The sequence below is a fragment of the Ranitomeya variabilis genome, chromosome 2 (genome assembly GCF_051348905.1).
Source record: "Ranitomeya variabilis isolate aRanVar5 chromosome 2, aRanVar5.hap1, whole genome shotgun sequence".
In the NCBI taxonomy this organism is placed as follows: Eukaryota; Metazoa; Chordata; class Amphibia; order Anura; family Dendrobatidae; genus Ranitomeya; species Ranitomeya variabilis.
Genome location: NC_135233.1, coordinates 277,595,935 through 277,607,372, shown reverse-complemented (window position 1 = coordinate 277,607,372; position 11,438 = coordinate 277,595,935). Strand labels below are relative to the sequence as shown.

The 11,438-nt window shown below is 46.4% G+C and overlaps 1 protein-coding gene across 4 annotated transcripts in view; it reads left to right on the top strand.

The window, feature by feature from the left end:
- The first annotated feature begins 302 nt into the window (after window positions 1–302).
- The window catches only part of MED12 (mediator complex subunit 12), a 142,608-nt gene continuing 131,472 nt past the window's right edge, over window positions 303–11,438 (top strand). For 3 of the 4 annotated variants that reach the window (XM_077284995.1, XM_077284994.1, XM_077284993.1), the window contains exon 1: window positions 303–462. In XM_077284995.1, coding sequence (XP_077141110.1) covers window positions 364–462 — 99 coding nt within the window. In that variant the 5' untranslated portion in view covers window positions 303–363. Of the gene's footprint in view, window positions 463–7,518; window positions 7,616–11,438 lie in introns of those variants that run through there. The other variant, XM_077284997.1, reaches the window with a different exon arrangement.

Here is an 11,438-nt window from a genome sequence, read left to right as displayed (position 1 = left end):
CATAGCCATAACCATTTTAGTACATTTCCACCTCCTCGGCCACAAATTATTATTTTTTTTACATTTTTGTTGAGTGACTTGTAATAGACCTGGCAATAGGCAGAAATCTAATAAGAAGTCTTGTAGAATCACGGCCGGCTGTATGTGACTGAGGAGCCCGCATAGGTCTCCACGGGTGGAAAACGTGACGCCCTGAGGGCCCCTCAGTCTGTGCCACAGTGCAGCTGCCCGGTGTAAAGATGGCGGCCGCTGCCCTCACTGCTGCTGACGTAATCAGCGCGCTCCCCACACGGGCTATGGGTGTCACGACTAGTTGTTTCCTTCCTACGTCATCTCATGCGCGTCCCCTAAGAGGGAAGGAAGATGGCGGCCTTCGGTATACTAAGCTACGAACACCGGCCGCTGAAAAGACCACGGCTGGGACCGCCGGACGTGTACCCTCAGGACGCCAAGCAGAAGGAGGTGGGTGCAGCACTATGGAGCCGCTTCTGTGGGGGCACAAGGGGAGAGCTGGGTGCTGTAGGGGTGCGGGTGAGGGACATCCAGGGCCGGACTGGGAGTTAAAATCAGCCCTGGCACACAAAGCAAAGCAGCCCACATGCAGATCAGTTAAATAGGAGAGTATGTTTTCTATGCAGCCTTCTCTGTGCAGTATGTGGGTGAGAACACTTAGGGTCACACACAGTCAGTAAGCGCTGCGTACATCCACATCGTCCACCCTGCAGCGTCCTGATGTTACAGCTTAGTGGAGGGGATTTCAAGAAATCCCATCTCCACTACGCGTGCACCAACACCTGCGGAGACGGACATGCGGCGCATCTTTCCAGACCGCAGCATGTCTATTTATCTTGTGGAGACACGAGCCGCCGCAAGATAAATGTCACCCGTACAATGTATTGGATGGGGTCAGTCCGCACGGTTCAGGGACCACATGCGGATTCACCTGCGTTCAATAGCCAGCAGCAGATTGGACACAGCAGACATGTGCTGCATCCAAAGCACTGCCAGTTACTGACCGTGTGCACCTACCCTGTGACTTAAATAGGTGAAAAATGACATTATACGTCCCAACTTGTTTTTAAAAGTTGGGACATACGGCATTCTGTGACACTGCCTATGCCCTGTGACCCTGCTGACGTTGTTTATCTCATGCAAGAGAATCAGATCACCGTAAACTGGCACTGATCAGACTGTGATCAATGTCATTACCATAATTGATCCAATTCTCTGGCAATCATCAATCGTGTGACCAAGCCCTTTTTAAAGAAAAAAAATTAGATGTTGTCCCTTTACTAAAAACGGCCAGTCTTCCAGACAGTTTTGCACCAGGAGCTAATTTGGCCAGAAAGATCTGATTTATATAGGGACTGACTGTCCAGCATATATAGAAATCATATATTCTTGGCCAAACAAGTTCCTGGTGCAAAAATGTCTGGAGGACTGGGAGAAAACGTAATTATCATCAGCCCCTAAAGTCAGCCACCAGCCAGTTCTGGACCAGAGGAGGGAAACCTGAATATTTAAAGGGGGTGTCTACTACTTTTACTACTGATAACCTATCCTAAGGACAGGTCATCAATGTCTGAATGGTGATGGTGTGCCACCGCAGATCAGCTGTTCTCAGTGCCAGCAGGACCTGCTCAGTTACAGTACTGCACAGCACAGCTCAATCTACTGTATAGTAGCCACAACCAGGTTCTGCACATCCGCCCCTTTATTTGAATAGGTGACAAATGTGCAGTATCTGGCCACTATACAGTAGATGGAGCTGTGCTGTGCCGAAACTGAGCAGTTCTCTATGGCACCACAAGCAGCTGATCTGCGATGGCGCCGGGTATTGCACCCACACAGATCAGACCTTGATCACCTATCCTGCGGATAGACCAATGTTAAAGTAGTGGACACCTCTTTACGTTTATTAAATTTGTCTCTGTGTTGAGATAGAACCCTAACTCACCCAGTGACCCAGATTGCTGCAGATTGAGGCAGTAACGACTACACACTGCGGCTGACTACTGGTCTGGAGCTGATAAGATGGAGGCCAGGGGTGTACATAGAAGTCATGGGGCCCCAGAGCAAAAGTCCTAAAATCCCTGCACATAATATGATGGCTCCACATACAGTCCTGCACATAACATAATATCCCCACATACAGTCCTGCACATAATATAATGGCCCCACATATAGTCCTGCACATAATATAATGGCATCACATATAGTTCTGCACATAAAATCCTCCGTACATAGTATGATGGCTTGGGATGAGCAAATAGCTTTTGATAAGAGCTTATCTGAATAGCTATAGCGCATACAGAATAGCTGCATAGGGAACCTGGATACCTGGAGCGCTCCCGATAATCAGCTGTTTGGCACCGCAGCTGCATGTGTCGTGGCTGTGTGACAGTCACAACACACGCCTGTGTGTTAGGCTCTCCATGCATGTGTTGTGACTGTCACACAGCCACGACACATGCAGCTGCGGTGCCAAACAGCTGATTATCGGGAGCGCTCCAGGTATCCGGATTCCCGATGCAGCTATTCTGTATGCGATATAGCTACTCGGATAAGCTCTTATCCAAAGCTATTCGATCAATCCTAATGATGGCCCCACATATATATACCCCCCATACATAGTGTGATGGCCCCACATATACATATACCCCCATACATAGTGTGATGCGCGCTCTCTCTCTCTCTCTCTCTCTCTCTCTCTCTCTCTCTCTCTCTCTCTCTCTCTCTCTCTCTCTCTCTCTCTCTCTCTCTCTCTCTCTCTCTCTCTCTCTCTCTCTCTCTATAGATAGATAGAGATATATATATATAGATATATATATATATATATATATATATATATATATATATATCTCCCCATACATAGTACTGATTGAGTAAAACAAAAAAATAAAGAAAGAAATAAAAATACTGCTTGGGCAGGAGAGTGCACGCTCTCTGACCGGGAACGTCCTGCCGCAGTCATATGTCAGCGTGTTCCCGGCTCCAGCAACATATGCATCACAGCGTTCAGTGCCCTGCCCCCGGTGATACAGGCACCTGGAAAATTAAAGGGGCCAGCAGCTATAAAGAAGGGCTGGCGGCCCCCCAAGCAGTGCCGCACCGAAGGGCAGATTAGCAGTCCGGACCTGAGGACATCCATCTGGGTGCAGTGCTTGGTAACATGTGGAGCGGAGTGGTGCCCAGGGGCAGAGGAATGCGGGGACAATGAGGAAGGGGAGCTCACCAATGAGCAGAGCAGCTGCACATGTCCCCTTCTCCTATTGGTGGAAATACCACAGGCCCACACCCTGCCGATCAGTTGATCAGTTCAGACTTGTGTAAAGGGGGTGCTGTAACCCGGGTTGTGGGGTCCAGGTGTGACCTGCTACAGCCCATGGACTCCAGCTCACGGCTGCTTAAAGGGGCCAGTCAGCAGGTCAGAAGTGGCCAGTGTCTGCTCTTCTGTTCCCACTCCTTCCCTGAGGATTCAGAGTTTTGTTTTCTAAGTTTCCCATATGGTCTTTACGTTTAGTGCTACTTTTACCCTTCGCCACGACAGCACCCCACATGAGAGAGAGGGATCCTCCCATAGGAACAGGTAACCTACAGAATAAAAGGAGGCGGTCCCCTCACCTCCTCAGTTTAGGTTTCCTGTTCCTATAGGAATCCCTGCTTGCCTACAGATGAAGAGGATTCCTGGGCCATGCACCCGCCTGCGTCGGTTTCTTTGGGAACGGCAGGGGCTGCGGTTCCAGAAGCAGCGGCAGGGGAGCCCCTGCTTGCAGCCTCCCCCCTCGTCTGTCAGCCATCCATGGTCCGGGTCCGGTCACCGCTGGTCCGCCTGGCTCCATGAGGACTGCTTAATATCTCCGGCCGCCGCATGGTGAGAGAAAGTGGCGCGTCTAACCCGGAAGTCACCGGAGCACTTCCGGGTTAGGTCCGGGGAGGCAGGAGATTCGGCGCCAGATTTAAAAAGCGGCGCTGGCATCGGACCGATGTGTGTGAGTATGGCTTCACCGGCCGACGAAGCGCACATGCCTGCAGCAGAGCAGCGTTCTCCCAGTAAGGAGAGAAGCGCTAGGAGCAGCACTAAGAGTGGTGGTCGGCCTCCAGAGAAACGATCTACCACCAAACAGAAGGATCACTTGCCAAAAAATCCGCCTCCAGAACCGGTACCTGTCAGCTTCACTGGGTGAGTTTTTAAAAAGCCTCTTCCTATATGCTGATATATGTTCCTCTTGTATCCCCTTCCTCTAGACTAAGAAAAGGACACACAAGTCCAAGCACAAGGAGTGTGCCTTATGTACGCAGCCCCTTCCGGATTCTAAAAGGTTATGCTCAGAATGTATCATGCTAACCTTACGGCAGGAGAATATAATGACTCCGTCTGATGTTAGAGCCATAATCCGGGAAGAAATGCAGGGTTTGGCGCATACAAGTAGCACCAGTACCCGCCAATCAAGCAGGTCCCGATCTCCAGCAAGCTCAGAATCAGAGGATGTACATAGATCCTCGGCCGAATCTGGATCCCAGCCGAGTTAATCCGAGAATGAAGGGGGGCTTTGTCTACCTAACAGCAGTATAGACAACTTAGTAAAATCTGTCAGGCGCACAATGGGGTGCCCAGACGAGAAAGGGAAAAAATCAGCTCAAGACATTATGTTTGCGGGTTAGGACAGAAAAAACGTAGATCCTTCCCCGTCATACCCACTATTAAGGACCTAATTAAAAAAGAATGGGATAAGCAAAATACAAGAGGTTTCCTACCATCATCCTCTAAGAGACGCTATCCCTTCAGCGATGAGGAACTAAATTCCTGGTCAAAAGTGCCAAAGGTTGATGCCGCAGTCGCTTCCACGTCTAAACAATCGATCTTACCGGTTGAGGATTTGGGGGTCCTGACAGACCCGTTAGGCCGTAAAGCAGGAGCCTTACTAAAAAGATCGTGGGAGGCTAACAAGGGCATACAGACCAGCTATATCTAGTACCTGCACTGCAAGGTCACTTCTAGTGTGGATGGAACAGCTGGAGGAACAAATTAGAGGTAGAACTTCGAGAGAATTAATCTTGCTTAAAATCCCTCTAATTAAAGAAGCGATAGCATTCCTGGCAGATGCCTCTGTGGATTTGCTACGCCTAGCAGCCAGATCAGCCGGCCTAGAGAACACAGCCCGGCGAGCACTCTGGTTAAAAAACTGGAAAGGGGACGCACAGGCAAAAGCAAAACTTTGTGCGATCCCCTGCCAGGGTGAGTTCCTTTTTGGGAAAACATTGGATGAACTCCTGAATAAAGCGGGAGAGAAAAAGAAAGGCTTCCCTAATCAGTCTCTTCCATCTTACAGGAGAGCCTTCAGAAGACGCCCCTTTACCAGAAACAAACCATTTGAGCAAAGGGAGCGATGGGAGACGAAAGATCCAAAACAAAAAGGTGCTTTGTTTAGCGGATCCTATAATCCAAAGCGTAACAAATACCGCTGACCATGAAGTGGGTGGCAGATTAAAATTTTTCTTTCCCAAATGGGAACAAATAACATCTAGCCAATGGATTCTGGACATTATACAATACGGTTTAAAATTGGAGTTTGATCGATTTCCTTGGGATTCTTTTGTAGTAACATCACCAAGGACAAGAGCAACAAAGGGCTCTGGAATCAGAGATCCTATCTCTTCTATCTAAGAGTCCTAATAGAGGTTCCCCAGGATCAAGAAGGGAGAGGGTTCTATTCCCCTTTATTCTTGATCAATAAACCAGATGGTTCATTCAGAACCATCATAAATCTCAAAAAATTAAATTCTTTTTTGCGTAATCATACTTTTAAAATGGAATCCATTAGTTCTACCATCAAACTTTTGTTCCCTAGATGGAACATGGGGTATACCACAAATAGATCTGTTTGCCACAAGAGACAACAGACAAGTAAAAAGGTTCGCTTTCCTGAACTTCATGGATCATCCAGACATGTTGGACTCTCTTCACCACCCTTGGAAGTTCAAACTGGCATACGCCTTTCCTCCGATGTCTCTGATTCCACTAGTGATCAGAAAAATCAGGAGGGAACGAGCAAGAGTAATCCTCATTGCACCCTTTTAGCCAAGAAGACCATGGTTCTCTTGTCTCCAGACCATGTGTCTATGCGACCCATGGATTCTTCCATCAGACAAGGAGCTGCTGTTCCAGGGCCCCTTTTTCCACCCGCAAGTGAAAGGTCTTCACTTGACGGCGTGGAATTTGAGAGGCAACTATTACGTTGAAGGGGGTTTTCAGTGGAACTAGTAAACACCCTTTTACGAAGTAGAAAAAGATCTACCACCCTAATATATACAGTAGTAGGGTATGGAATAAATTCTTAAACTATTATACAATACTGTTCACTAAGCAAGTTCCAGTGACACCTATTCTAGAGTTCTTACAAAAAGGCCGAGAATTAGGGGTATCGGTAAACACTTTAAGAGTTCAGGTCTCAGCATTAGGAGCCCTATATGGATGCAATATAGCAGCTAATAGGTGGATCTCCAGATTTATAAAGTCTTGTGAACGTAGTAACCTGGTCCATATTCCCTGTCTACCTCCGTGGGATTTAAATCTAGTACTGGAGGCCTTAACCGGCTCCCCATTTGAACCTCTAGATTCCGTACCTCTAAATGTCCTAACATATAAAGTAGCCCTATTGGTAGCCCTAACCTCAGCTAGAAGGGTTAGCGACATCCAGGCCCTATCAGTAGACCCACCTTTCTTACTTATATTTCAAGATCGAATAGTCCTAAAACCAGACCCTCCATACCTTCCTAAGGTGGCATCCACCTACCACAGATCACAGGAAATTTTTCTCCCTTCCTTTTTTGATTCCCCTGTAACTCCAGAATAACATAAGTTCCACACCTTAGATGTCAGAAGAGCCATCCTGACCTATATAGAAAGGTCTCAGACATGGAGGCAGAGTAGGGCTCTGTTTGTCTCCTTTCAGGGCCACAAGAAAGGACATGGGGTAACAAAAGCTACCATATCTCGGTGGATCAGAGAAGCTATCTACTTGGCCTATGCATCAAAAGGCGAGATTCCTCCAGTGGGTATAAAAGCACATTCAACAAGAGCCATGGCTTCCTCCTGGGCGGAACAAGCAAATGTACCAATCCATTTAATATGTAAGGCCGCAACCTGGTCAACAACTTCTACTTTATACAACCATTATAGACTTGATCTATCTACATCTTCTGACCTGACCTTTGGTAGAGCTGTTCTTAGTACAGTAATCTCACCCAGATAATGACTATCTGAAAATCTCTCATGTGGGGTGCTGTCGTGGCGAAGGGTAAAAAGCCGGATTACTTACCGGTAATGCTCTTTTAATGAGTCCACGACAGCACCCATTTACTACCCTCCCTAATTATGCACAGTTTCTTTCTTTTAAGCTCACAAATAATGGTTGTATAGAGTTTAAGACATTTATGTTGCTGAATATGAGTTAATACTAAAGCTTTTGCGGTTCCCTTTTTATACTCTGTAAACTAAACTGAGGAGGAGAGGGGACCGCCTCCTTTTATTCTGTAGGTTTCCTGTTCCTATGGGCGGATCCCTCTCTCTCATGTGGGGTGCTGTCGTGGACTCATTAAAAGAGCATTACCGGTAAGTAATCCGGCTATTTTATGGTCTTTACAAAGGGGGCATGGCTGACAGGGTAACAGTACAAGCCAACAGCCTGAAGACTCACCCCCAGAGTCCTGTTAGCCATGCCCCTTTGGAAAGATGATAAAAAGTAACACCAAATGTAAAAGCCCATATCTCTGGAACCATACAGTGAATTTAATAAAATTGAAATATTCAGGAGATCAGCAAGAATAAAATAAGAGCAAAAACTGGCCAAACTTTACCTAATGACAGGTCCCTTCTAAAGGGATAGTAGTTGGGGAGTCAGACCTCTGCCGCCTCCATCGATCCAAAAGCATGAAATGTTTATGGTGCTAGCTTCTCCTTGCATAAAGTCCCCTGGCACCACTGTGCTCCGGACCGACAACTATTCTGTATTGGGCCCAGGGTGGAAACCAGTAAAGGGGATGTTATCGCCTCTTCGGTTTCCTAATCAGTCACAATCCCCAACATTAAATGACAAAACCCCTTTAACCTCTTACAGCCATCGGACGTACTATTACACCGATGGCAGTATCCCCCGCTTTGATGTGGGCTCCGGCGGTGAGTCCACCTCAAAGCCGGCACATGTCAGCTGTTTTGACCAGCTGACATGTGCCCGCAATAGGCACCCGCGCCTATTAACTAGTTAAATACCGCTGTCAAACTCTTGACAGCGGCATTTAACAAGCACTTCCGGCCATCGGGCAAGAAATACGCGCACTGGTGACCCCTGTCACATGATCGGGGGTCATCGGTGCATCAGCATGACAACCAGAGTTCTCCTTGAGACCTCTAAGGTTGTTGATGCCAGATTGCTGTGAGCTCCACCTTGTGATCTGCGCTCATAGCAAGGCTGTAATTCAGCTACATAGAGGCGATCTGAGCATTGTCTCTATGTAGCAGAGCCGATCAAGTTGTGGCAGCTTCTAGCCTCCCATAGAGACTATTGAAGCATTCCAAAAGTAAAAAAATAAAAATAAAAAAAAATAAAAAATATGAAAATAAGTTCAAATAAAACAATAAAAATAAAATCAAACATAGACATATTTGGTATCTCCGCGTTCACAATCGCCCGATCTATCAATAAAAAAAGCATTAGCCTGATCGCTAAACGGCGTAGCGAAAATAAAATCAAAACCCCAGAATTACACTTTTTTTTCTTGTCTCCGTGACATTGCATTAAAATGCAATGAAGGGCGATCAAAAGATCGTATCTGCACAAAAATTATATAATTAAAAACTTCAGCTCGGCACGCAAAAAATAAGCCATCACCCAACCCCAGATCACGAAAAATCAAGACGCTATGGGTCTCGTAAAATGGCACAATTTTTTTTTTATTATTTATTTATTTTTAGCAAACTTTGGAATTTTTTTTCACCGCTTCACCTCAAAATGGTACACAACTTATGTAACTATTTGTCTAGGTAACTAGATTAGTTCTTTTGTATATTTGGCAATTTGTAAATAATGTCAGAGTGCGACACTTACAGCTAATATAGCAGATTCAGGCCATAAGAGAGTAGGGTCAATTGCCAACCCTATTATGCTGTGGCCACATAATCAGTTTTGCATTATGTGCTCCCACTATCATGCCCAGTAGAAAAGTGTAGCTAGGCGCCATTTTCTTGTAGCCCTGCAATATGGAACAAGCTGCAATTTCCCTTTCCTGTCAGGATCTCACTGTGATGTGGATATTATTCAGTGGTGGGGGCAGGTCAGGCAGCAGAGTGGTGGTGATGGCGGCAGGTCAGGCACCAGAGTGGCGGTGATGGTGGCAGGTCAGGCAGCAGAGTGGCGGTGATGGTGGCAGGTCAGGCAGCAGAGTGGCGGTGATGGCGGCAGGTCAGGCACCAGAGTGGCGGTGATGGCGGCAGGTCAGGCACCAGAGTGGCGGTGATGGTGGCAGGTCAGGCACCAGAGTGGCGGTGATGGCGGCAGGTCAGGCACCAGAGTGGCGGTGATGGCGGCAGGTCAGGCACCAGAGTGGCGGTGATGGCGGCAGGTCAGGCACCAGAGTGGCGGTGATGGCGGCAGGTCAGGCACCAGAGTGGCGGTGATGGCGGCAGGTCAGGCACCAGAGTGGCGGTGATGGCGGCGGCAGGTTGGGCAGTAGGGCTGTAGGAGCGGCTTCTTCCAGGTGTAAAGTCACTGCCACAGCCCTGTTGCCCGTTTGATGTGATGTCACAGCTACTTTGTGTTCATAGCACAGCAGTCAAATCCTTGCTGGCTGCTGCGCCCTGCACATTGAACTCACTGTAAAATTGTGTTGTTTTATGTTATTATTTGTGCTCTGTTGCTTGGTAATATCTGTGCCTTGTTACCTGTGCAGTGTCACCCACCTGATGTTGACTGCATTACTGTGTCCTGTATTATGGAATACTGTATGTGCACTCAATGTCTCTTTCAGGCAGATTCTATCTGAAAAAGTTTTTAAAAGAACCTCAAAAGATACAATACATAATGAAATGTCACAACAACTTGCTGTGCATATGTTCAGTCTTTTTGAAGATATGGAAGCGGCTTGTTTAGTTGCCGCTCACTGTTTTAGTAACACACGTTTTTAAAATAAATAGCCACAGCAACGTACATCAGGAGACAAATGGAAAGACGCTTCAGAGACAAACGCCATTAGTGTTTTCCTTGAAGGGAATCTGTCAGCAGGTTTTTGCTCCCTAAGCAGAGCTGAAAAGCTAACCCTGCCCACACCAGACTCTGTATGTACATGGTCTATGGACAGCTGCTTATCACAGGAGGGGCAGAGTCAGACTTGCAAGCAGTGGCCAGCTAGTCACAGCAGTGGTAATCACCAGGTGAGCTAACCTTCATTGTAAGTAAACAGCATCACACAGCCAGACATCTTTGAGATCAGTCTAAACAAAACGCGGATTTAGATACCATTAACCGCACGAAGAGAACCATAATATAAAATCAAGATATCTTTATTAAATAAATTTTACAAAACAACAAAACAAACAGATAAGACCTGATATAATAACCGAGTGTCCTGAGGAATAAAGGGACCTGCACACTATCCCCAATAGCAAATATAACTGATGGTACTGATATAACAATCTAATATGCTAGACATAAAAAACAAGATGGGTTACTATAATATATAATAGTAGGAAGTATAAGATATACTGTGGAGATACAGGGAAACATAGTTCTCCTTACAATTAAGGTAATAAACCCGTCCACATCTCTCATACCTTAAACCGATACTTTAAACACCCAGTAGTTTGTTTAGCATACAAGGATATAGAGTATATATATATATATATATATATATATATATATATATATATATATATATATATATATAGAGTTGAGTTGAGTTCAGTGTTCAGATCTTTGAGTTCAGTGTTTTAATCCCTACCTCATGTTGTCCTCAGATTTCATAGTAACAACCTGCAGACAGATTCCCTTTAAGTGTTATTTGTACGAAAACTTGACAGGTACATCATCATCTAAAAGACTCCATATGCACATACACTTACCTGGTATTACCTGTGTCCTGTGCTGTTAGGCCGGTTTCAAATTAGCGTTTTGAGGAGCTGCGGAGGGCTGCAGACTTCCTCCATGAAGCCCCGCCCTCGACCGCACCTCCGCCGCTAGCTCCGCCTGCTTCTGCATGCAGCCTGCGTACCTATCTTTAACATTAGGTACGCAGGTCGTGCGGCTGTATGTGGATGCTTCCGCATGCGTCGTTTTGACAATGCGGCGACCAGCGTAGGACGCAGCTGGTTGCAATTTCTTTTTTTCTCCGCATCGTCAAAATGACGAGATCCTGATTCCAGAGATGTCATTTATTAGGCTGTG